Below are 26,377 nucleotides of genomic sequence, written 5' to 3'. Positions count from 1 at the left end.
TAGTGTCACCCATTGCAGAAGAATGCGGATGGGGGACGCTTTATGTCGACATGTCAAGTGTCATTCAACTTCACCTCCACGTAAATCGCTCGCTCCACCTTTTAGTCCTGCTAATAGAAATCACAGGGCAAGGAGCGCATATGCGCAACTCACGCCATAAAAAAATAAGAAAGAAAAAAGGTCGCGCAAAACCGTGACGCAGTTTCGACGCGCGAGGCTGGCATTTATGACTCGCGAACGAACGGTATACGGGTGCGCGCGCGGTGACGTTCTGCCGCTGCGCGCTTTGTTGTCGGTCGCGGGGCGGTCGTTCTTATCGCTGTGTAACGGACAAGTGCGTCAAGCCGAGTCGATAGGACGCCGGTGCGGAGAAGAGGCGTTGCTCGACGGCACCTTCCGGTCGCTACAGTCGGTCACTGTGCGCAAAACCGTGCATCTACGACGAAGCAAGCGTCTGAAGCCCCGTGCTGCTGCGACAACAGCTGACAGTGAGATCCAGTGCTCACACACCGCAAGCGTCAGGTGGAAGCGGCGATGCGTAGTAGCATAGCTTCGTGTTTGCTCGCGGCCTTGGTTGCCGCGCTCTGTTCGCCGGCATGCGGCACCGTACGCGACCTGTTAGGCATGTTGGACGTGCCAACGCACGACGGCGTTATTCGGGTGTGCCGACTGGAGACTAGCCAGGCCCTGGTTCAGGCCGCGGCCGAGACCAGCGGTACCACGCTCGTGGTTCGTGTGTCCAGCGACGCCGGGGCGAGGAAGCAGCCGTGCGGAGCCGAGGACGCCTTCGAGGTGAGGTTGCCGGATAAATGTTTGCAGAGAGAAAGCGTATGTATCCGGTGCTCTTTAGCTTGTGCCATGCGTGTTGAGCGAATGAACTACGTAGTTGGCTTGTTAATCCTCAGTTGCCGCAGTGCGAATCATTGCGAACGTGATTTTGTTGCTGTGTTTTAGCATCATGTTGCTGTCTATGTAGCTTGACCTCCCACTACCGTTCCTATCGTGTAATAGAGTTGTTACTCACTTTTCAGGGGCTATGGTTCTGCTGGCCTAGCAGGAGAACGCATATCGGTCGTGGGTTTGATAACGTCCTGCCTTGGTTAAAGACTCTTAAGACTACATGCAGATAAAGTCGCTTAGAGTTCCCTAACTACCCCGTCCCTTACAGAAACAGACATTATGCCCTACACATGTTATAGATAAGGCCCTTCGGGCTTTATTTTTCAGTTTATATTCAGGGATATCGAGCTTTTTCGGAAAGCACTACAAAATTTCGTTTTTTCGGTTTGTATCCCAGAGAGGAAAAAAAGCACAATAAAGATCTCAAATTAATTTCACAAAGCACAACGTCATTAAAAGTAACGCTCTTTGAAGCTTAATTTGCGAGCTGCAAAAATAAACGAACGTTGCTTTTATTTTTGGGAGTTGGAGTGTTTCCTGGGAAAGCAATGAAAGGGCCTTTTGTCGATCAGATTTCCAGCAAGGCACATTTACGGGTGGGTAGGGTCACAGAGGATATTGTAACCTTCATAACCTATCGCGCCTCACGCTGCTTTACATTCCTTCAAATTTCATTTAATAAACGACGTACCGCTTTATGCGCAGGTGATGGAATTTCGCCCACGCGTCTACGATAGACAAAAAACAATCGATAACGGCGCGCAATCGTTCTATGCGTGCTAGTTTTCAAAAACGTTGTTTGTTGCATATGGGATAAGAGCTTCAGGTGCAGCTGTCAACTTTTGACGACATTCGCTGGCACTGGCCTGACGTTTCCCCTGTTTTGCCTCGTGCTGCCGTGCTGTATGTGTTCTGTATCCTTCAAAGTTTGACTGCTGCGTACTTCGCGAGTGTCGTTGCTTATTGTTTGTCACTCTGCATTGCTGCTCACTGTCGCGTAACCTCAAAATAACTGGACGGGTTGACTTCTGACCTTGTTGGCGTGGCATATGTTGTAGTGTATAGCGCAGAAATATTTAACAGAGCGGCACGCTCTTGTGTCTCTCCTCTTGACCCTGTATGTGTAAAATTTCAGCGCTAAACAGCCTATAGGAAAACTCGGAATGACATTCACGTTTAAACTGAAATCTTTCCGAGGTGCCTCTGCGTTTCGCTGAAGTCATATCTGTTTAGTATCACTGCAGAGGCGACAGGCCAGTTTTATGCTATACCGTATGACTGAGTCTTTAAAACCATTCTAAAAAGACAGGGCGTGCAAACACGGACACAAGAAAGAAGTCAGGACACCTGGTGTCCTGACTTCTTTCTTGTGTCCGTGTTTGCACGCCCTGTCTTTTTAGGATGAATACTTACCAACTAGCTCAGCTCTCTGTTATTCTAATCTTTAAAACCACCTCAATAATCTTATAAACACTGAAAACCACCAGTAAGAGCACCGACTTTCTCTCTTATGGCGCTTTAGACTGGTCTTTTACGAACGCCCCCAATGCGCTCTGTTGTAAAACGCGTAAAGATTTCTTTCTGGGCTATCGTTGGTTCATTGCAAATTGTTACAGCGCAAAAAAAATAAGACGACAATAGAGACCGAGTGAAAAGAGCGCCGACTTTCAACAGTTTATTTTTCTGATAACAGGTATCAGTTAACTGCACACTGGCGAAGCGCCAGCGGATAAGGAAAAGAAAGAAATGCAAAAGAAGGAACAACATCAGTCAGCATGAAATGCACAAGATCTGTGCAATCAGCTTGTCAGCGAGATAATCAAGGCGGTAGAGATTGCTCCTGCGGTATACGAATGTGTCGGTATGCCATCGCTTGTATTGACCGCCAAAAATGAGCTAAGGTGTTTAGAAGATTGGCGATATCACCTTGTGCACTTAGTGCAGATTGACGTTGTTCATTCTTTTGCCTTTATTTTCCTTACCTCCTGGCGCTTCGTATGCGTACATATACCTGGTTTCGTCAATAGAATGAACACATGGAAGACAGCGCTCTTTTCATTCTCTGTCATCTTTTCCTTCATTTTTTTTTCGCGCTGTTTACATGAGCTGAATGATTAAGCTGTATTGCACATACAAATTATTTTTAATAGCATGTCGGCTTTATAGCGAGGCTTGTTGTCGCTTTGTTAAACGATCTTTATAGCAGGTCATCTTAGTCGGGCTGACGCATATTTCCCAGATTACATCACTTTGAGTAGCAGAAGGTTGAGATAATTGGTAGGGATCTACCAGAGAAAACCGTTAGGCGTGCATGCGCGGACAAGCGTATATAGGGAAACAGGCAACACAAACGTATCAAGTGAAATATCGTACTGCGGCGGAAAAGAAGGTATACGCAAAAGAACTTATCTGCTCAAATACAGCAATGACAGCGCCACCTGTCAATCGAGGACGTGCGCGGACCTATACGCGATAAATGTGCAAGCGTGACACTTCATCTTTATGTAACGCAACCGAAGGTCACACACGCGCAGTTCCGCTAATATTTGGTATACGAAAGCTTAACTATATAAAGCGCACTTGTTCATTTTTTAAGCCTGAACAAAACTGTGCTGTCATGAAATTTTGGGTTGCATTTACAATCGCGACACTGAAGTCAAATAGTACACATTAATGCTTCAATTAAGGACCTCTTACGGTTAATTTCTGAATTATACAATACACGACCACAATACACGACCACAATACACGGCCCACCACTTAGGTGAACTTAATAAGCTACAAGTGCACGGTATTCTGCAACCGTATTAGTGCGTTCTTCAAAACATACGTCAGGACTTGCCTTTCATAGTTAAGCTACTATTTCTCCGCACGTCCGGCCCTGTGGGAGAGTGGTTACGGTGCCCGGCTGCTGACGCGAAGGTCGCGTGTTCGATCCCGGCCGCGGCGGTCGCATTTCGATGGAGGCGAAATGCTAGAGGCCCGTGCACTGTGCGATGTCAGTGCATGCGTTAAAGAACACCAGGTGGTCTAAATTTCCGGAGCCCTCCACTTCGGCGTGCTTCATAATGGTATTGTGGTTTTGGCTCGCAAAACCCCAGATATTATTGTTTCTTTGCACGCGTGGCGCACAATTTCCCTAAATATTTTCCGCTGTCGCAAACACAAAGTCAACCCCGTATATACTTCTTACTTTCTTTAACCGGTGCGCCAAGGAATGGGTAAAGCAGAAATTCATGCACGACTGTCTTCTCGTTCTTATTTATTTATAGAATAAATGTGTGAACTAGATGAAAGTAGGACCTACTCTTCGTTAGTTTTCTCAATGGGTACCTCGAAGCTTCGTGTTAGCTCTAACGACGGAGTTCGGTTCCCATCTCGCGCCCGTTGACCTTCAGTGCTGCTCCGTATTCGTACTCTTTCTCGGCCAACATCGCGTGCCGCCGCATCATTGCCGCCGAGAGACAGTCAGATCTCCTAAGATTTATGGTCGCGCCTTCGAGCCCAAGTGACAGCAAGGACACTGAACCGGCAAGCACAATAGGGTGCTGCTGGCATCTCCACCAACGGGAAATCGACTGGAAAGGCATTCAGTAGGCAAGTCGTTCGGCCATGTCCATGGCTGCTCTATAGTCTGGCATCAGAGACATTCTGCAGGATCGTTGTGCTAGGGATGCCACATTCATCTGAATGTCGAGTTAGCACCTTCAGTGACCAGATTTGCCGAAACACCTAATTGATTGGCCCGAATATTAATACAAAGACAAGGAACACAAGACGCGGACAAGCGCCTCAGCTTCAAATTCAACTTCAAATTCAACTTCAAGTTCAGTTTCAGCTATATACCAACTAGCCCGACAGCAGACGCTACCAAGCCCCAAAACTTCCAGCATACGTTACTAAGTCGAGCTAGAAGTTTAGGAAAATTCGTGTAGGTGGAATGACAACTTACTTTTGGGGCTGCAATGTCTTGGCAATGAGAACAGCACCTCCATCTTTGACGGGACGCGTCGGATTAAATGTTATGGTGAGGCACGCTGCGCGACGGCGTATTTCGAGTGGGACGAAGAACGACCATGTACGTAGATTTATGTACACGTTAGAGAACCCCAGGTGGTCAAAATCAATACTGAGTCTGCCGCTACTGCTTGGTTCATAATCATACCGTGGTACTGGGACGTAAAACAACGGAATTCAATTTTTCTTTCTTTGTGACTCCTTAAGTTACATTGGTTTGTTTTACATTTCTGAGGCGACCTTTACGGTTACGCAAATAACTCTGAGGTGTACTTTTGGAAGCAAGTCTAGCAAGTCACTTCGGAGTTGCTAGAAGAGCGTTAGTTTTCATTCTGTATTGTCTCGCGATAGAAATGTTTAGGAGCTGAATTCTCTCCATGAGCAAAAAGGCGAATGTTGTTGATAAATTATGCCCGTAGTCAGGAATGTTTTTCATGGTGAGCCCACTTGCTGAAAATCTTGAATATTTGAAGAAAACACCTATTTTTATTATTTATTTTTGGTAAAAACACCAACTTCACCAAAATTTCGAGGGGGGGGGGTGGCTACGGGCCTGATTGATACTGTTGTAAACCTCGATAAACATGTGAAACAATGTTGAGCCCGAACAAAATGAATGTACGCTACTGCCTTCATTTGAGCCGCCGCACACAGACACCTGCACAGCAAGAAGTTAAACTGTATTTGCTGAATGTATGTGATGAATATTTAAGCCTTAAAGCCAACCTTGATTCGCGTCAAGTGGTTTAGCTGACCTAGATCATGTCCCAAGGCAGCAATGAATGATGATAAACGTGCGCTTCCCTTGTTTTGCAGACTGCAGCCCAGCTGTTGGAAGGAGACAATTTTAAGTTCTGCGATGTTCCCGAATCTATCGTCAGAGAGACCGTGCCGACCGCCACTGGTACAGCTGATTGATTTAGTAGCTCGCTGATTTTATTTATCGATCGGTTGCTTCGATGGTATTGAAAATGGGAACCACTTATGTGTGTGTGTAGCTTTTTTACAACAGTCGTCATATGTTCATGTAGATATGACTTTTCACGGAAAATAAGGTCAGCAGTTTCGTGCTAGATCGCTTGCCAAGTGCAAAATATATCCGCAGGTTCAATACACGCGCTACTGTTTACTAAGAAATGCGCGTCCTATCGCACAGAAGTCCAGTCGATTATGCTCTGCAACTGCCGTTTCTTTTTTTTTTCGACGAGGTGCTCAGCCAAACTCACTGTGGAAAACACTCATACCGTTGACCATTGCCTTCAGAGATGCACCTCCTCCGTATACAAACGTAGACGTGTGCTCAATTGCGCAGATTTATAGTATTTTGTCACTGCTAAGTTCTTGCGTAGAAGCTTTAGGCAGTACGCGTTATACCTGCAAAACTAATGGCAAAAGTCGCACTAGCATTACTGCTGAATTGATTTCAGAGTAAAACATTTCAGTTTTTTGTAAGAGAACGCTTGCCACGTTAGCTCTGTGTTGGTCGACAATCACTCTAATGTCGTACCAAACGCGTCCACGACAAGGTTTCACGTCTTCGAAATTGCCTTTTAGTTTTATCTGATCCAACCGACTTAAGTTGCCTTACGCTTGCGCATTCTCAGGCATCATTGCGCATACCTCAACAGCACCGTACGCGCAGCACTTCATTGTTTAAATGAAGCAGTCTTATAAGGCTTGCACACTGTCGAATGCTTTGACTTGTGGCTGTTCCAGTGGGCAGCTGGTTCCTCTTCCGCCAGGGCAGGGCGGTCCCTTACAGTGGCAGGAGAACGTCATCGTCTCTTCTGTCCTGGTTACAAAAGGCAAGTTTAAAAAATCTATCTTCGCAGAGGTGCCGGCCGTGTTTGCTACGTCGTGTTTCCTTTACAATATCAACTGCAAACTTCAGGCATCCCAACCCAGCGTATCGGTGATTACGGGCAAGGTGGACAAGACAGCCTTTGATCAAGTGCACGAAATCAAGGTTGTTGGTTTCTTCGTTAATGGCGCCGCAGGTGAGACTTCTGCACTATACATAGAGACGCAAAGTGATATTTTTTGAGAGATGGGGGGGGGGGGGGGGGGGATAAAGGAAATTGAGTGATTTATAAATTACAATTGTTATCACCAGTACACCTCTACGTTATCATTCATTTACAACTGTATACTGACCTGCGAACGCTATTTTGACTGCTCGTGATCTGAAACTTTTGAAACGTGTTGCTTAAAACAAGCTGACAGTATTTGCGATGATATCACTGCTCCATTGTCGATTATCGTTTCACATCACTGGGCAGTCATTGCTTGAATGACCGCTTGTGGTTTCATTCTTGGCGGCTGCACAAATACGTGCTGTTTAAATCGATTTCAATTTCATAGCATCAAACGCCTCGTGAATGACTTCACCACACCTTTCTCACATTTACATCATAATTACTACAAATAACATCCCCTATACTTTCCTTGGCTTTACCCGCCGGTCGCGGGATCGAATGCCGGCCGCGGCGGCCGCATTTTCGATGGAGGCGGAAATGCTTGAGGCCCGTGTGCTTAGATTTAGGTGCACGTTAAAGAACCCCAGGTGGTCGAAATTTCCGGAGCCCTCCACTACGGCGTCTCTCATATTCATATCGTGGTTTTGGGACGTTAAATCCCAACAATTATTATAATTACTTTCCTTGGATTTCTTCTGTCAGTTCTAAACAATGTTGTGTTCACCAAATCTGTAACACGTATTTCCATTAGAGTGAAATGCAATTACCTCGCGAAAAATCACGCTGATGCCTGAAACCGATTTTCCGTTCTACTTACTCCAGACTACAAGCTCTTTGAGGAAGCCTCAATTACCGAAGGTCACCACGCTCGATTTTATGCTGTCTTCGATAGAAATGTGAGTTCATCATATTTCAGCCTTCCAATGTGGAGGCACATATATTTGTTCTTTATATTGTTTGTTTATACATACACTCGTAATTCGTGCTTTCGTATTGGTTGAGCGGGGCTTTCCAGTGTTTGTGCTTTTTGCAATTTGGTGCCAGTCCACAAAATCACTTTTTGCGGCGAGATACCCCGCATGTGACTCGTGTGTTAGATACCGCACCTCGTACATCATATGCCCTTAGCCACGAAATAGAAAAACGGCTAACTTGAGGAATGGTGTAAAGTTTGAAAGCGATGACTTCGGTTTTCCTGACAGTGGTAAGCATCAGGTTGTTCAATTTAAAGGAAAGGCAGAATTGCAAAACATTCCACCGTTATTTTGGGAATTACCAGGCAATGTGCTACGGCACTCAACGTACTTGGTTCGAGATCTCAATCGGGGCTTTTGATCCGTGATGGTCTCAGAGGCCGGATGATTCTTGAGCGTACCAAGCTTGATACCATGCTCCACTCGATTTGAGAACGACAACGGCGTCTTGGCAGAGCATATGGTACAGCCTGCTTTACAGGAACTGTCTGATTTCGCGTGCCAAACTTAAACGAAAGCTATTCGTGCGTGTAATACGCGTTGCTGTGTGCTAGTGTCGATAGGCAAGTTAGGCGTGGCACAGTCTGTTCTTTATTGCGATAACAATTATATGGATACTTCAGGCGCACTTTTGCTGTGGTCATCATGTTCAGCGTACTTTGGCAAGGGTTGTGTACTTTGACAAACCGGGCGTGGCCGCCCGCTGTCTCTCCCAGGCGATCAGTAGATGGCTCATAGCTTTGTACGTGTTGTGCTCTCATCGCAAAGTTTACGTTGAAGCAATAGTGAGCCATAGACAGCTTCGCTCGCTGCAGCAGCCGCGTTTCTTACAGGATAAGCTGCTAGCCTTAATTCGTATAACACTCCAATTTGTTGCTATCGCATTCGTTGCTTCGCCTTCGCGGCGAAACTGACTTTTTGTTTTCTTTAGGTGGCCAAGCATATGAAGTTGGACATGGTTGGTCAGATCGCCCTTTACAGTCCGTTTGTCAAGCAGCCGGTTACCTGCCCGCAGAACGTGAGTCTGTTTTTGGTGCACCTTGTGAGCTTCACCCGTTCGAACGGCAGAAAGATCAAAACAACTTGCCCACATTCTAGAAGGTTATTATTCAGTATTATTGAGCTTGTAAATAAATGTCTATATATCTAACGCACGGTGCTCTGGTACACTGGCGTGAAGATTCAGAACTCATTCTGGCAACGTAGTCGTTTATTTTTTTTCATATCTTTTACCTCTGAGCATCATGCATCTAATATCTCACGGTTCTAACAACGCCCTTTTTTTCAACAGCCGGCAAGCTTGCAAGACATCCGCGCGTTCATACGTCAGCACAAGCACGTTGTCCTGACCAAGGTTGACGAGCACAATCTGTACGACCCTGAAGTGAGTGACCCTACTTAGCAGTTTTGCACATTTTGAAGTTGCTTTTTCGGTATTCAGCGTCACAGAGCTTCAGTGCTAGCGGATTCACCTACAGCGTTTTCCTTTGGGCCGTAGCGCTAGATATGTTATTTCTAATACACTTTGCTCGCTATTATTTCGCTAACGAATTCGAAGGACATTGTCTGATTAGATGTGGTGGTTTTATATGTCAGATATGAGCTGGGATGAAGTCCTCTTCGCCTTGAGCTAGTTTTCTTGTTATACAAAGAACTGGCACTCTTCAAGAGCATAAAAGCAATGAAGGCATGTCCTCCATCACTTTTAAGAATTGTGGATTACACGACTTCTCATTAAGGAATAGAAAAGCGCGTGTGTATGCTTATCTCCACGTACTGCGCCATAGTCCTTAAATAAAACGCTTAAGCCATCATTTCACAGCGATGAAAGAATTCGCCACAACCTTACTTTACGATTACCGTGTATCGTTCCACTGAGTGTGCTGTAGTGCCGGCGTCGCTCCACTTCTATAGCTGAACGTGAAGGTTAAAATGGATCACTGACGTTGTGGCCCACGTCATATATGCAATCCGTGACGCACTTTTTGCGCAGCTGGTGGATCCGAGCCGCGTGACTGTGCTGGCCGTAGCCGACCAGGCTTCACCACTCGGTGGCTACTTCCTGCGGCTCCTGCATCGCACACTGCGCAACGTCACCAACACCACCGCTTCGGCCGGCACCGTCCCGCACTTCAACCTTCTCTGGGTGGACCCCTCTGTTATGCCCACGGCTCACACGGTGCGTGCATTTAGACTTACGCTAGCGCTCTGGATACCGAGAGCCTTGGTTTAGGCCTGGCCTTGAGCAATCATATCCGGAAGAAGTTGTGGTGCGTGACTGCAATATATAGGGGGTCACCTATGATGAGATGTGAGAGAAAGGGAGATATAGGCGCCAGTAAAGGTCAAGGATATCCAACAAGGAAAAAAAATGCTTGTTTTTCGTCTCAATGAACAGTTGATACTTTGCGTGTCTCGTGTGTGTCTTTTCTTCACTTTGTTTGGTATACTTGCAGTTTCACGCAAATATCACGGGTCGATTCAGAAAAAAAATCGGGACACCCGACGTGTTGTGGGAATCGATGCTATGCGAAGCAGTCTGCGGGCGGATGCCTATGTCGTGCTCTTTGACGTTGACCATGCGTTACGAGGCGGGCGGATGTCTGTTGAAATGGAGCTGTGTCCGCGACGCGAGCGTGCCGGAGACGCAGACTACGCCATGATGGACAAATGACAATTTACAGCCGGCACTCGCGTGTGAGCACGTACATCACCTACATAGACGCCCCAGCGCATTGATTTCGTTTCATTTTCTCTTTACACATAAAATGTAATGTCGATATCTGCGACTTCAACTAAGCGTGTCACGCATTTTCATGTTACGTGCGGGGTCATATCTTAGAGTTCCTCGTTTGCGAATTGTGAAAGGTGAACGGTCGGTACACTGCAAGCGGTGGTGTCCTGGTCGACCGCATTTAATCGCGTACAAGCAGCCTTGGCTTATGTTGACAAATGTTTGCTGTAGTGGTGGCTAGTGTTGTCTAAGTATGGCTAAATTATTGTAAATGCTGGCTAGTACAAGTTGAATGATGGTAAGCGTTAATGTGGGCTACTGTAGGCTGTCCGCTGTTAGAACAACACTGTCTTCATTCATTCTCAATCCATTAATGCTATTTCAGTTACAGTCAGCGTCAAAAGATTAAGGAGCACGAGACCCAAGAAAATGCTGAATGTTCCCGGTGCTTCTGTAGGCAGCCCTGAATTTAGATTTACGGCCTGTTCTAAAACGCGCTAACAACATCTCAGCTCGACCGAATACAGTCACATATTGCTGGGAAATTCCAAGTTTTCTCAGACATAGTGGTCTCCAGACTTTTGACATCGACCGTAAATGGGCAAAAATTGAGTTGGTTCTGCCTTTTTTTCCCTCCTCCCATTCTTTGCAGATGCTCAAGCAAATTGGCCAAACGGGACCTGGGCCTCACCTCGTCACGGTAATCTCGCATTTCTGCTACTTCACTCTTTTATGGCATCCTGCAGCTACGATGTGCGAGATCACAGTCTTAATGTCACGTCCAAATACCTATGTAGTATTCCGTAAAGTTCGTTTACAGCGCTGAAGAGGGCAAGACTTTCGTTCCGGATGGATGGACGACGACAACACAACGTAATTTGCCGTTTCTTCTCCATTAACGGCGCTGCACTCGATTATCGGTTATTAGAATCAAGAATGAGTGTGCATTGGTGAAAGTGTTTAAATCAGCACACCATTCGACATTAATTGCACCCATAAAGATAGCAGGCCTTTTTTTTAGATGCGAAAGCATCTTATGCTCGGGGCAGTGTCCGTTCTGCGACGTCCGCACCCGTACTGCGCATGCGACAATTCTCGCCCCTCTCCTCGCGTGAGTGCGAGGAGGTGGGAGGAGGTGGCGTGAGCGCTGCCTCCGCTTCGTTTCTCCTCTCCCGTTTCTCTCTCTCCGCCACAGCTGTGCGCTCGTATATAATGCGGCGCGCGCGCTCTCTCTCCCGTTGCACTCTCCTTCGCAACGGCGCTATGGACGCTCGCGAAGCTGAACGTAAACGGTAACACCGGCAAGCGAACCTCGGAAGCCGCGAGGCTGCGAAAGCGCGCGTTCGCTGTGCTTCCGTCATTCTCTCTCTGTGCAACGGTGTGCGAAACGCCGTGAACAACGCCGGCGCTAGTTGCAGCCAACGTTGCAGAGGCAGCGCCATGGACCGCCGCGGAGCAGAGGAAGGCTCGGGAAGCCGAGCGTAAGCGTCGGCAAGCGGTAATTCAAACGCCTCGACAACGACCGTCTCATAAGTCACATACCATATTTATTCGAATCTAAGCCGATGTTGTTTTCGAAAGAACGATGTGCGAAAAGGGGGGGGGGGGAGTCGGCTTAGATTAGAGTACAATAATTAAGTTTTTTTTTCTTTCTGGCCTTGCGAATTTCTGAGGTCGGCTTAGATTCGAGTAAATACGGAGGAGAAACGGAAACTCGATATAGCACGATAAAACTACACATGTCCAGGAATTCGGGACATCGACAACTAGCGCCATCTGTTGTGTTGGCTGCTAAGTGGCACCGTCACTCAATGGGAAACGACCTTTGGACATTTATTGTAGTGTAACGCTTCAATGTACGCTTAAATCACTTCGTCCATATAATATGGGTGTCATTATGCCACAGTGCGAGAAGTTTTGCTTTATTCCCATTAACTTCCTGGGTTCGAGAGCCACTTTTATGTGCTATGCGAAACTCCATAGGAGATAATTTAAAAATTTATATAAAAACAATGCGCCCTCACCTGCTCAAATCACTGAAGGGACCCAATCTCGATGATTCAATATTCGTACCTGTGAAGTTTGGCGGATGTCGGAGAAGTTTCTGAGGTTCGACGGGAACTTTTGTCTAAGGTGCATTGCACCGAAACCGCCTTATAGGGGTGCATACGCTTCATAGTGTTTACGGTTGCCCTAAAACAGGTGAAAATGTCAGTGTTTTTATATAATCTTGTTTTTCTTGAAGCTGCTAAAGATATGGAGGGCATGAATACTGTGGAGGTCTTAAATTGTTAATTAGCAATGAGAAGTCTTACGTTAATTAGAGCAGATGGTAAACAATGAGAATAGCTCCTCGTAATTCAAAGTAAGTAAGAATTGACAAGATATATTGATACGGATACGAATTTTGCTCCACTGCGTGTAAGTAATCAAGGGTACTAATGAATTTAACAATTTACTTAAAACTTATTGGTGAAAGCGGTTAGTATAGAAGGACATGTATAATATATATATATTTAGATATAGTATTGCAATGCACGCCATTAATATTAGATGGCTCTCGCATGCAAGTAACTAGCACTAGATACTGTTATAGCTAATTAGTAATCAAAGGTATAAGAGATATGGTGATTGTACTCTGTCATTATTAATACTTACGCCTTGAAGTAAATAGAAAAGGGGTCAATAAGAATGAACTATCTGAGGATTGCGTTGTAATGTATCACATGAAAGTGGAGACGAAGAGGATCAAAGATATAATAATCTTAGGTTGCTAATTAGTGATTAGGGGTCTTTTAGCTTAATTACTATGAAAAATTAACAGAGTTGACAATGACCCCCAAGAATTCACACTGAGTGAGATTTACTCAGCAACATTATGCACATTTGCACCCTGACCATATAAGTAATCACTTGTAAAGAATTCACCAATTTTAAGGTTATAATAAAAATCTTTCAGTATAGAAGGATATGTACATGATATATATAGGGTATTCAATGTATGAAATTAACATCCGAGATAGATAGTAACATGCAATTATCTTTAGTGATAGTTATAGATAATTAGTAATCAGGGATAATTTGGGGAAAATCTATGGAACCTAGCAATTAAAGATGACGATTATAGCTTATTAGTGGTCGTTGTAGGCAGTTGCCAAGTGCGGGTATATGGTCAATAAATTAATAGGTCGACAACATAGTAATGCACCAAATGAAAGCATATAGGAAGAGGCTGAATACATTTGGAATGTTTGCTAATTGGCATTTAGGGGCTCTGCAGCGTAAATAATGATAATATTTTTTACAGCAGAGTTATGCCCACGCTTTTTACTACTCGCGATGTAAACAAAACACAATCATCATTATGCCGGCGCACTCAGCATAGCTGTGCCTAGTTAAGCCATGTTAATCATAGCCAATTGTAATTAAGTTTAGTTGAGCACGATGAAAACTAATTAGCCAAGCATAATACAGCCAGAAGGCTAATTAGCCCTAATTAAGCCGAGTTGAGATTCTAGTCTGCGTAGTCATGCCGAGCTCGGCGAAATATGGCGAGCGATACCGATATATTAATTATGAATGAGTCTAATTAGCATTAATTATGTTAATTAACTAATTAGGTCTAGATTGACTTGTGGTGAACGCTCGTCGAGATGAAGCCTCGAGTATGTAGATTATACTAATTAAGCTCATTAGCATGATTAATCTAATTAAAATATAATTAATGCTAGCTTGACTAGGGATGCAAGTTAAGCTAGACCAAGTTCAAAATGTGCAAATTAGACCTATTACACTAATTATTCCAATTAATCTGATTAAGCTATTTAACCTATTCGGTGTTGTGACTGCCGAGCGATACCCAGTCGAACCCGATCAACGCCTAGTCTATACTCGTGAGTACCAATGGGACCCCGTGAAGACTTCGTGCATCGTCGTGTGAATGCACGTGTGTCTAGTCAAGCCAAGACCAGCCAAGTAACGACCAGCTCTGCTCTAGCCAAGGTTTGCGCGACTCAGTGCAATAATAATACCTGGGGTTTAACGTCCCAAAACCACGATATGATTATGAGAGACGCCGTAGTGGAGGGCTCCAGAAATTTCGACCACCTGGGGCTCTTTAACGTGCACCTAAATCTGAGTACACGGACCTCAAACATTTTCGCCTCCATCGAAGATGCAGCCGCCGCGGCCGGGATTCGATCCCGCGACCTTCGGGTCAGCAGTCGAGTGCCATAACCACTAGACCACCGTGGCGGGGCGCGCGACTCAGTGCAAGCTGCGCAAATTTTTGAAAATTAGGTCAGCTAAGCAGAATTCACGGTAAGAGTATCTTACTAATGTTGATCTACATTCGCACCTTGGTACACAGTGCATTACTAATGAATGGTGACAATGAATTCAACATATGTTCAATTTAGGGGTGAAAGCTGTCAGTGTAGGACATCAGTAAAATAGATAGATAGTATCTAATCTATGCAGCTATAGATCTCAATGTATGCAGTTACAGTACAGTGGGGGGAAGTAGTAGAATATCATTCATTATTAGCAGTCATAAATATCATTAATTCGTAATCAATTATAATTATTCGTTTAATATAGATACCATCTATCACCGACAAGTGTCAAGAGAAATGTTTACGAGAGATGACGATTTAAAGGAGTACTGCGTTGACAACGGCGCGAAAATTGGACGAAGGCTATAAGGAAAAAACAACAACACAAGCGCTCGCACATTGATGAGTTATGCAAAACACTGGGTGCAAAAGAGCCTGATGTAAGAGAAACAATATGCAGAAGGGTGTCTTCAAGGGCCAGTTGCTACATGTTACTGCACTCAAAACCGCGCGAAAACGGCAGGAAGGCTAACGAACAAAGGAACAGCGCTTCTGTTGTTTGTTCCTAAGCCTTCGCCCCGTTTTTGCGCTGTTTGAAACGCAGTAACATGTACCAACTGACCCTTCAAGACACCCTTCTGCAATTTAAAGGAGTAATTAAATCTACTGATAGTTTTAGGAAATTAATAATTAAGTGCAGATATATGATAAAAATAAATTGAGGCATATGATTGCAAAGCATCAGATGATAGTCTAAAGAGAGAGGGTGAATGCATTGCGAGATTCTCTTGCTAATGAACCTTTTCAAGCAATCCCAGAAAGCCCCGCGGGAGCGTGGCGCACTATGGGAAAAGTTTGTACATCGAGCGAGCCGGCCGTTCGGTCGCCCGCGGCTCGTTGGTGCCGTGGGAGCACGAAACGAAAGGAACGTACACGTCGCGGCTTGTTGAATATTCTTACATCGTAAAAGACTACACTTATCCAAACGCATCTGCCTGTATATTTACGCATGAAATGTGAAAGGAATAACACAGTCAGTGTAGGTATTGCCGAGCGTATGTATATCGGACGTAGCAGTTAAGCGATCTGTGCGCTGTCGCGTGTCGATGCGGTCACGACGTTCTGTTGTCAATAATGTGAGCGGAACATCGAATTCATGTTTAGTGTATGAATACTTGGAAGGTACTAATGCGAATGTGTCGTATTGAAATGCCATAGAATTTTCCGCCTCAGCATTTGGTGTCATGAGCACTTTTGCGCTTGCTCACTGCGTTTAGCCGTTATGGCGTATTTCAAAGATAATTTCAGTGTTAGAGACTCACCTTGCGCACGACTACACATATCTACGGCATCATTCACCTGCGAGCAAACACGTGAAAGTACAACCAGCGTTTCTAAAATGCAACAACTGCAGTTAGTATCAACGAAGGGCGCTAGAATCTTATCATTTTTTATATACATGTATATGCGGTGCGAGCGACGCGCACGCAGTCTAATCAGTCTCTCGAGTACTCTGTAAATATCACAACCTCACCTTGCGCTCGTCGACAGTGCCGATGGACGTTGATTCCAAGTGGATGCGCGAATTGTATAAACCGCTCCTGGACTTCATGTAGAAAGCCACGTGGTATCGTCTTATTTAATTTTTGCTGCAGGGCTGGGGTCTCAAACGTGACTCGCACGTGACTGACTTCGTCCCACCCTTTTATTGGTCATCTCTAGAACGGACGAAGCCTCAAAGGGGTCAAGAGGAAACTGCGCACAGGCAAAAACCGGACGTATGCACTAAGGGATGAGGAAGGCAAAGTCACTGTCAATATGGATAGGAAAGTTAAAATAGCTGAGGAGCTTTACAAATATCTGTACAGTAGCCAGGACAACGAGGACGATAACGTAAGAAGTAGGCAAGAGGAATCGGACAACCCACCAGTAATGACATGGGAAATAAAGAAAATCCTTAGAGGGAACGCAAAGAGGCAATTGCCGCTGGTTAGGATCAGGTAACATCAGATCTGTTGAAAGACGGTGGACAGATTGTTTTAGAAAAACTGGCCACCATGTATAGAAAGTGTCTCTTGACGATGAAGGTACGAGAATCTTGGAATAATTTTAAAATCACCTTAATTCATAACAAAGACGACGTCAAGGGCTTGAAATATTACATACCGATCTGCTTACTGTCCGTTGTCTACAAGCGATTTAAAAATATAGCAAGATTCCGTACAGGCTACTCGACAATAAACAGATTCACACGATCAATCAAGTGATAGAGAAATGCGCGGAATATAACCAACCCCTACATATAGCCGTCAGAGATTACGAGAAGGTATTTGATTCGGTCGAGATGGCAGCAGTCATTCAGGCACAGAATCAGGGCGTCGACGAACCGTATATAAAAATACTGGAAGAAATCTTAGATTTAGGTGCACGTTAAAGAACCCTAAGTGGTCAATAATTCTGCAGCACTCCAATACGGCGTCCCACATAATCATATCGTGGTTTTGAGACATTAAACGCCACTAGTACTACTACTACTAATAACAATAATAACAATTTTTATTATTATTAATAATATTGTTGTAATAATAATAATAATTAGTAGTAGTAGTAGTAGTAGTAGTAGTAGTAGTAGTAGTAGCAGTAGTAGTAGTAGTATTACTAAGGCGTGAAACTGGTAGAGTGTTGGTTTATGTAAATTGCATTACCACAAATGAAAGCTTGAAGCATTTATATTCAAACTGTTTTATTGTTTTCTCCACGGTGCATCGGTTTAAACCGCACTCGTATTAATTCGTCTAGTCGGGTTGTGGATATCACAACTTGCAATCTCACTGCAAAAAAAATATATATACAGAGACCAGGAGGAGCCATTTCTTTACTTGTACACCGCCAAAATACAGACACACTGCGCTGTAGCTTTTCGGATGCGACAGCAGCCCCAGAAGATGGCCTAGCGAATAAAGCAAGCAAGACTAGAGGAATATCATAGCCTTCTCCCTTTATATCTCGATTTTTTTTATCCTGCGGCAAGAGCATGCGTAATTCCGAAGTATCCATGTGCGCATTCACATGGATACTTCCGAATTATTGATAAGCAGATGCTTGTGATGGAACATGCAGAATATTAATTTAGGCAGAACTCTGTGCGTGACACTCCCGCATTAATGATGACGCGTGTGTACGAGGTTGTTTTTCATGCATTATTTTTGTTGCCCCCAAGCGGCCTACGTAAACAATAATACTTTAAGGGTCTTTACGTGCCATAACCCCATTGTCATTATCGCCAAGCCGCAGTGGGAGATTCTGTGATAGGTTTAAACACCCGGGGGTCTAGAACGTGCATCTAACAGACCTAAGTAAGCATGTGTTCTTGCATTTCGTCCCCGCCGGAATACGACCGCCGTGGCAGGGAATAGAACACGCGACCTCGCTAGAGTTACTGTATATGCTACCTTTAGGTAGCAGAGTTGCGCATCTGTTTTCCAACGCCGCTAGCAACCATGCATTGCGGAGAAGCTGACGCTCGGGCCAATTTTTGTATTTCTCGACGCCGCCGCTGCAGCTCACTCAATTAACTCTAGTCATCGACAGCCAATGTTTATCGCCGGCCTTCGACACGCCAGACATGTTTATCGGCGACGCGGTAGGCATGTCGCCTGCAAAAATGGAGTGCGACTTCACCGCATAGCTGTGGTTGCTAGCCGGACCTATGCGCTACTCTGCTACCTAAAGGTAGCATATACAGTGACTCTAGACCTCGCTACTCAGCAGCGCCACACTTTATCAGCCAATTGCTTCCACGGCGTTGGCGGCGTCAACAAAAAATCATCACGTGATGACATCACGATGGGACGTTATTATGGCGTCACACATTCCCAAGATCACGTAATTATGACGGCATGATGACGTCACATAACGTGACTTCATCACATGACATTGTCGCATTGCACTGCCTCTGTGATCGGTTGGCCAATCACAGAGGCAGTGCAAAACTACGTTAGGTGCAGAAAGCTTTTGCACGAGGGTGGGGCAGAACAGACACATCGAATGACGACAAGAAGAAAACTTTCACCTTCGAGTCGTCTTAGTCTAATGCATAAGGAGCCCAGTGCGTTTCTTTTTATACGAATGATAGGCCTTGTCTACGAGAAGTTCTTCTCGCAAACGTAGTCACGAGGCGTGCGCTTTCGATCTTTCCTTGGCATGGCACGAGCCCACGCTTCCAAGCTCACCGGGTCACTAGGAGCTTTGAAAATCACAAGCCATACAACACTGCCCTCTTAATTAATGATATTACTTAGCACCCTCTAGTGTTTATTGGCATTACTGTACGATTGAGACGATGGCAATGAGTGATGCGAGGAAACCGAAGAATTTGATCATATAAGATTTCTGACAAATTCGGTCCGTCACTTAGCAGGCAAATATCGTGTCTACTAAGTATGAAAATAATCAAAAAGTAGGCCATACCTTTAAGAGGGGGGTCACACTTTCTGCGAGATGTGAGTCGCGCACTGCAACACACTGCTTTCAGCGTCATTGACTGCAGCACGTGGCTTCAGTTAAGCTCCCATTGCGAGAAGCTCAATGCGGCCACTCTAGAAGCGCCACGAACCAACACAGAAAAAAAGTGGGGCTCATCACGTAAGAAAAACAGAGTATGTACATTGCCTACGGTACGTAACGAAATGCAGGGAAAGAACTCCGCTTGCAGACTTGCAGACCATCGCCGTGGTATAGGTAAGGCCTGCGTTAATAATATCCGGGATTTAACGTCCCAAAACCACGATATGATTATGAGAGACGCCGTAGTGGAGTGCTCCGGAATACTTGACCATCCGGTGTTCTTTAACGTGCACTAACATCGCACAATACACGGGCCCCTAGCATTTCGCATTCATCGAAATGAGACCGCCGCGGCCAGGATCGAACTCGGGACCTTCCGGTTAGCAGCCGAGCACCATATTTACTGCTCCACCGAGGCGGACAAGGCCTGTGTTGACAGCAATGTTTACCTTCTGGCAGCACGGTAACAGGGCAGTTCAATGCCTTGCAACTGTTATAATAGTGGGTACACCCCGCTATTGTAAGAGTTGCACACACACTAGCGATGTGTATGTGTGCTTCTTTTCGTTTTCTGTCCCCTCTCGGCGCGCTTTTTCACGCTCAACAGTGAACTAATTGACTAAAAAAAAGAAAGATATTCGTGGAAGGTTGCTCAGCTTGCCTTTAACAACTTTCAGTGTAATCCACTATTTGAGAAACATCGCCTCATGAGGTGCTACGTTGTCTATCGGTAAACAAAGTCACGACACAGAGAATAAACATAAAACGGCTTTTCGAGAACCTTCCACGTCACTTGCGAACATAAGCAAAAGATTTCAACTCGTAATGAAAATATTAAATGGGTCCTGACGAGAGACTTTTTAACGAACTTTACCATGTAAAAATAGAAACAAGCTATTTTGTCCAGAATAAAACTGGCCGCAAGAACCGGGTTTCAAGCCGCGACCTCCTGCAATTCTACAGACCAGCATAATATAATAATAATAATTGTTGGGGTTTAGCGTCCCAAAACCCCGATATGATTATGAGAGACGCCGTAGTGGAGGGCTCCGGAAATTTCGACCAACTGGGGTTCTTTAACATACACCTAAATCTAAGTACACGGGCCTCTAGCGTTTTCGTCTCCATCGAAAATATGGCCGCCGCGGCCGGTATTCGATCCCGCGACCTGCGGGTCAGCAGTCGAGCACCTTATTCACTAGGCCACCCTGAAGGGTTGCAGATCAGCATAGGCAGTCAAACAAGAAGGCGAGTTCCACGATACTTTATATCAGTCTAATCTGTTTCATCCCTCTTTCACCAACACTTAGCGGAGAGGAAAACGCGGCCTGGGTAGCATGTCATGAGCATAATGAAGTCGGTGATTTCCGGCGTCTTTAGTTATCGACTAAAACGCGTTCTTGGGCTAGTTGGTGCATGGTCTGACAAAAATTTGGAGGCACAAAGGAACGAGGACAAGAAATGACAGGACTGGTGCCAAACTAAAAACTGTTTTATTGGAAAGAACATTGCATTCCAGGTAGCTTCACGCGCATGGGCGAGTCACATTGACAATCACGGTAACAGAATGACAACCTACTTTGAGTTATCAAGACTTGTCTAAAAAGTGCAATTCGTTGCGATATAAATTCAAGGAAGGCACACTAACACATTGGGCACCCTTCTTATTTATGCAAAAAGCCTCCAACAATTCTCTGGCCACTTGGTTTCGAATTTTCCCAAGCACCCTGGTTTCCGAAAACCGGGGCGCGCATGCGCAGGACTTGCAGTGCGAAGGCAAGTGTAAACCAGATACATTGTTAAGGGAGGCTTCATGTTCCATTAATCGGATATTTAAACATCGACCAGTGTGGCCGATGTATGTCCTACCACAGCTGAGGGGTATTTCGTAAACCACCCCAACTACGCATGGGCAATACGGTTTTACATGCTGTATGTCACAGGCGGCCTTATTGTTTTTCTCAGACACACGGGCGCATAGCCGCGAGAGCTTGTTAGGGGCGCTGTTGAAACTAAGGTGACTTTATTAATATGATTCTTTTTAAGAAGATCATTGAACAATATTGTGCTTGCAAAGGTATTGTTGCTTTACCTCTGCTGGTAATTGAGCTTTAAAGAAAAATGTCTGTGGGCAGCGAATATAACACGGCAAGACGTCTTGTAAAAGCGCAAAATATTGAATTCATAAATTGAGACCAACTGAAATTAGGGACGGCAAGCGTCTGTCTACACATTTTGAAACCCGCGATCGTCATCACCGCCTCACAAGCTTGTATTATTTTCTGGAAGTTAGGTTTTTTCACACTACAAAAACAGCAGTGCTAAAGGACGTTCTTGCTTTAGAACTTTTAAGAAACCCGTGGGAGCCAACAACAATATAATCGGACGAAATATATTGAAGAGGCAGGGGATGCGAAGAAGGGCAGCACGCTCTTTCGAGAGCTCGTCGTTATCAAGCGCAGCCAAGCGAAATGTAAGCCTCCTTTCATTGCAACAGAACTGCTGATTCATTGTCGAGCAGCCCAACCGGCCGCTCGTTGCATGCGCTGCGGTTATCAGTCGTCGATTTAGGTTCGCGCTCGCTGCTTGTAGCGGATATCGTCGTCGTGCTTTTTTTATGTATTGTGGTTTTCTCGATTCGCGCGACTACGGCAAGCGTCATCGCGCGAATTTTGAACGTTGAAGGTCCGTACGCCACGTGGTGTGAAAAAAGGTGAACTAAAAGCGATGTCCCGAATTCCTGGGTATGTATAGCATAGCCAACCACATATAGCATAGCGCACGCTCACGCGAAAGAGAAATCTTCTTCCTCTTGTTCTTCGAGAGCCTTGATGATGACAATAACGCAGGCAAAACCACATATAGCATAGCCAACTGTAGCATGCGGCGCTCTCTCCACTCCGGCAGTGCGCTTCGATACTCATAACATGAACGAAGAAGACAACTCCGAGCCAGCTCCTCAATCATCATTCACTTCGTGGATATGGCGTGATTTTTATTTGCAGAAAGGCAGAGAGGTCGGCCTGAGCTACATTTCGCTCTGGCCTGCTACTATACATAGGGGAAGGGGGGACAGCGGAGCGATAGAGTGGTGAATGACAATGGTGAATCAGAGCTAATGCTTGGCAACAGAGCTCGTAGTGTCTGCTGCGAGTACTTGCGGATCTTGTAGCTGTATGGAAATGAGTCTCAGTGCATGCCTCGAGTGAATTCAGAGCCAGATCAGTGGCCGAAGCGTGCCGATTGTAACATTCTTAGAAAGTCGTTCCTCTTCTCTGAATCACGTGTACTATTGTCGGCAAGCTTAACTCGAACGCTCCGCGGTGTGTGCTGAAACGGCTCGATTGACGCCAGCGCCGCGTAGTTTCGAGTTCTGTTGCCAAGTTGTTACCAATGCATGCCGACATACTATCTAAGTATACCGAGGTATACCGCGGCAACAGCGCCCAGCGCTCTGTGGCTGGCATCAGTCAAACCAGTCCAGGCTTGGCTGCGGAGCGTTCGAGTGAAGCTTGCTGACTACTGTACATTGCAACTGTCTTGCCCGCTGTCCTTCCTTTTTCGTGGTGCATGCTTATCACACCAATTTCTTATCTGAGAAATTTAGCCTTTTTGCTCAATAGCGCGCAGCAGGTGCGGTCACTTGAGTCTTCTAGTGTTCCACCATCTCGCACTGTTATCGAATCTCTGATGCGCGACAGTTTTCGTTTTTTCGGACTTCGCCTGCAGGATCAAGGCGAATGGTTCGACATGTCGAGTCTCAACGCTACCGGAGGCCGAGGGTCTGATGAGGAGAACGTTCACAAGCTTCTACTTTGGTTTGCCTCTTTGGCGGCGCCAGGAGCAGCATCCGCAGCTGATGGAACCGGGGAATCAGGTAGGCGTGCCGGTAGGGAAATCTGCTTAACAGTCTCTCTAAAAATCTCTTACAATTGTATATTGGTTTCTTTTCACTACATGGAAACATACTCTCATCCGTGCTTTCAAAGCATGTGCACGGTGCACTGAGTGATTAGTAGTAAATTTTAATTGAGGAAACCAGACAGCAAATGACCAATGTACCGTTATACTTCATCTCTATGAATGTAAATTAAAAGCTGCGGCAGCTGAATGGCCATGATGTTGGGCTGGTGAGCTCGACGGACGAATGCAATAAGCTTGTGTGCTGTGCATTGGGTATACGTGAAACATGATCACTCCTCTTCCGGAGTTCTCCGCTACAACACGCATCACATTGACATCATGGTTATGGAAAACAAAACGTCGTAGTTTATTTTTCAGTAGCCCAGTATGCGAAACAACGCGTCCTAGAAAGACAACACTTGACGAGAGAGAGAGAGAGAGTATAACTTTATTAGTCCAATGGAGACGCTGAGGTTGCCCCGCGCCACCCGGCTACTCCCACGTGGGGACCGGCAGGTCTAGCCTAACGGCCCTGTCGCGGGCGCAATGGGCGGTCAGGATTTGGTCTTAAAGGTTTGGGTTGCGTAGAAGCGCATCCCATACGGCCTTGCTGCAAGTCGGTCCGAGCGATCGGCACTCCCAAATGCACGTGTGCTAATGTAGCAGCCTGCCCGCAAGTGGTGCAGGCGGCGTCGAGGACAACATCTACGTGTGGCCTGTTTGCCTATATGTTGTATACATATACAGGCTCAGATTTGCTGAACTCGTAAGACTGCGTACGAGGGAAAGAAATGGGTCTTGATGGACAGTCTAAGCAGTGGGCTTGTGTGGCTGACGTCATAATTAGATTGTCTGGAAGCGCACCATGAATCGATTTTTAGAATTCCTCTTTGCATTGTTTTCCGTTCGTGAGCGGTTGCCCCTCGCGATCATCGGAGCTTATGTATTCGTTTGTTTTTCAGTAAAATTCTCGTTTTACGCGCCACTGTGCTCTAGTGGTTATGGTGCTCGACTGCTCACTCGAAGGTCGCGAGATCGAATCCAGGCCGCGGCGGCCTCATTTTCGATGGAGGCAAAAATCCTTGAGGCCCGTGTACTTAAATTTAGGTGCGTGTTAAAGAACCCCAGGTGGTCGAAATTTCCGGAGCCCTCCACTACAGCGTCCTTCATAATCATATCGTGATTTCGGGAAGTTAAACCCTAATAATTAATAATATTAAAATTCCCGTTTTACACTCAGCATAGTTTCCGTGTTTTTCTTCCTTCGCCTTAGTCGTCTTTTAGATTGGCCACCTCATAATAACATCCTCCTTTTTGTGTGTGTGATGCAGGCACGTGGCGATTCAGCGAACTTCCAGCCTCCCAGATCGGCGCCGAAGGGGGCAATGTCGAGCTGCGCTGCACCGTGCTGGACCCAGCGGCCGGCGACTGCCTGTGGCTGCGCGACGGCCGTAACGTGGGCGCCAGCCTGTCCCGACTGCCGCATCTGTCGTGGGCCGGCGCTGGTCGGGACGGTGACTGCAGCCTCGTGGTGCGCGGCCTGACCCGTGGCCGCGACGATGGCTCCTGGGTGTGCCAGGTCACCGGAGACGCCCTGCACCCGACGCTCACGTCGCCGCCCGCTGTTCTAGTCATCTCTTCCGGTGGGCATGCATGCGCCGCTCTTTCGTTCTTGAAGTCGAAACTTTAGTCTAAAGTGGCAGCCACGTGCTAGCGGCGTTTTATGCGCAAGTTTTGTGCGTGAGGTAGCAGGTGAGATCATGAGAACGATCAGTTATTTAAAAGCCCGAAAATCCGAGCACAACGGCGAGAAATAACTTCGCGACCATCATGCGGCTTACAGCGTCGACCACGACGTAACATACACTGGGCACTTCGCGGGGCCGGCCTTGCACATTAAGGCGCCCTTTCGCGGCACCTCCATTCCCCTCCCCCTCCCGTTTTACGTGACATTTCTTTATGCAAAAAGGCAAAATTTTTGTATGTCTGCAGGTGCGTTAAGGTAACAACAAAGCTAATTTCTTGACGGAAATATTTCTAGCTGAAGTTGTAGCCATAATCCTTGTTCACCTCATATTTTGTTAACGTTTTAAAGAGAGATTAAGCATTGTCATGGGCAGTATAGGGGGTTTATTTTTTCCCATCATCCTTATTGCATGTGCATGTTCTGTAATGGTGTTGAGCAATCCGCTGTAAACAGTTAAGTGAAGAGCGAGCCGTTACGTCGCGTCATTACTTTCGCAACATTAAAAGTCAACTTAACTCTTTCTGTGGTCACCTCGATCACTCTGACAAGCGTCATGGGAAAAAAGATGCAGCAATTCTACCGGTTCTCTACGGTAGTTGCGTCAAACACGCGTCATCAGTTCTACAGTATACCGCATGTTCTTAACAGTCAATTGCACTTCGCTGCTCCAGCTCTACAGCAGCGATGCACGCACGGTCTTTGTTAGAAATAACACATTGCTGTTTGCTTACTTCCAGGTGCCGCAACAGCGAAAACGGAACTGTAAGTCCTGGCTAACGGATATTTGAAGTGGACTGTTTACTGTTACAGATTACACTCATGAGCATAATTTATTAAAAGTGCGCACATGGATGCGATTGTACCATATATGAATAAACTTGTTATATATTTTGATTGCTCTGCGTGCAATTAAACTGGCACCCACGTGTACTACGTAGCACCCACAGTGAACGCGTAGCCGCGACACATGCGCCGGTAAGAGGAAATGAACACTCTACCACTTCGTGTTTACTTGCGGCTGTGCTGTGGACCTTGAAACTTATGCGGGCTTGGCCTTGCAGGCTTCGTATTCAGCGTGTTGATTGTAATGACCTGCGTGAATTCTGTTGTTTTCATGTCACTGGAATAGCTTGCGTCACTGCAGGGCATTTTACTGTGACATGAAATTGTTTGCCCTTTTCTTTCTCTTGCGCCTGCTCCGACCTTGTCGTCGAGAAACCACAGCT

At 45.8% G+C, this 26,377-nt stretch overlaps 1 protein-coding gene across 1 annotated transcript; it reads left to right on the top strand.

The window, feature by feature from the left end:
* Window positions 1-268: 268 nt before the first annotated feature.
* Window positions 269-26,045, top strand: LOC119393963 (calsequestrin-2). The gene is made up of 12 exons (XM_037661167.2): window positions 269-792; window positions 5,734-5,821; window positions 6,634-6,722; window positions 6,809-6,914; window positions 7,716-7,789; window positions 8,799-8,885; window positions 9,159-9,251; window positions 9,861-10,046; window positions 11,254-11,301; window positions 23,231-23,378; window positions 24,736-25,047; window positions 25,889-26,045. The coding sequence occupies exons 1-12, from the start codon at window positions 535-537 to the stop codon at window positions 25,915-25,917; spliced, it is 1,518 nt and encodes a 505-aa protein (XP_037517095.1). The 5' UTR covers window positions 269-534; the 3' UTR covers window positions 25,918-26,045.
* Window positions 26,046-26,377: the final 332 nt, after the last annotated feature.

This window comes from Rhipicephalus sanguineus, chromosome 5 (assembly GCF_013339695.2).
Source record: "Rhipicephalus sanguineus isolate Rsan-2018 chromosome 5, BIME_Rsan_1.4, whole genome shotgun sequence".
In the NCBI taxonomy this organism is placed as follows: domain Eukaryota; kingdom Metazoa; phylum Arthropoda; class Arachnida; order Ixodida; family Ixodidae; genus Rhipicephalus; species Rhipicephalus sanguineus.
Note: the sequence above shows the minus strand (reverse complement) of the source record. Positions and strands in the feature narration are given on the sequence as shown.

Excerpts from the sequence above, each read along its gene's own strand:
- LOC119393963 (XM_037661167.2), top strand. The coding sequence starts at position 535 with ATGCGTAGTAGCATAGCTTCGTGTTTGCTCGCGGCCTTGGTTGCCGCG. Across the intron at positions 10,047-11,253 it reads TTATGCCCACGGCTCACACG|ATGCTCAAGCAAATTGGCCA; the intron begins GTGCGTGCATTT and ends CATTCTTTGCAG. Across the intron at positions 25,048-25,888 it reads TGTTCTAGTCATCTCTTCCG|GTGCCGCAACAGCGAAAACG; the intron begins GTGGGCATGCAT and ends GCTTACTTCCAG.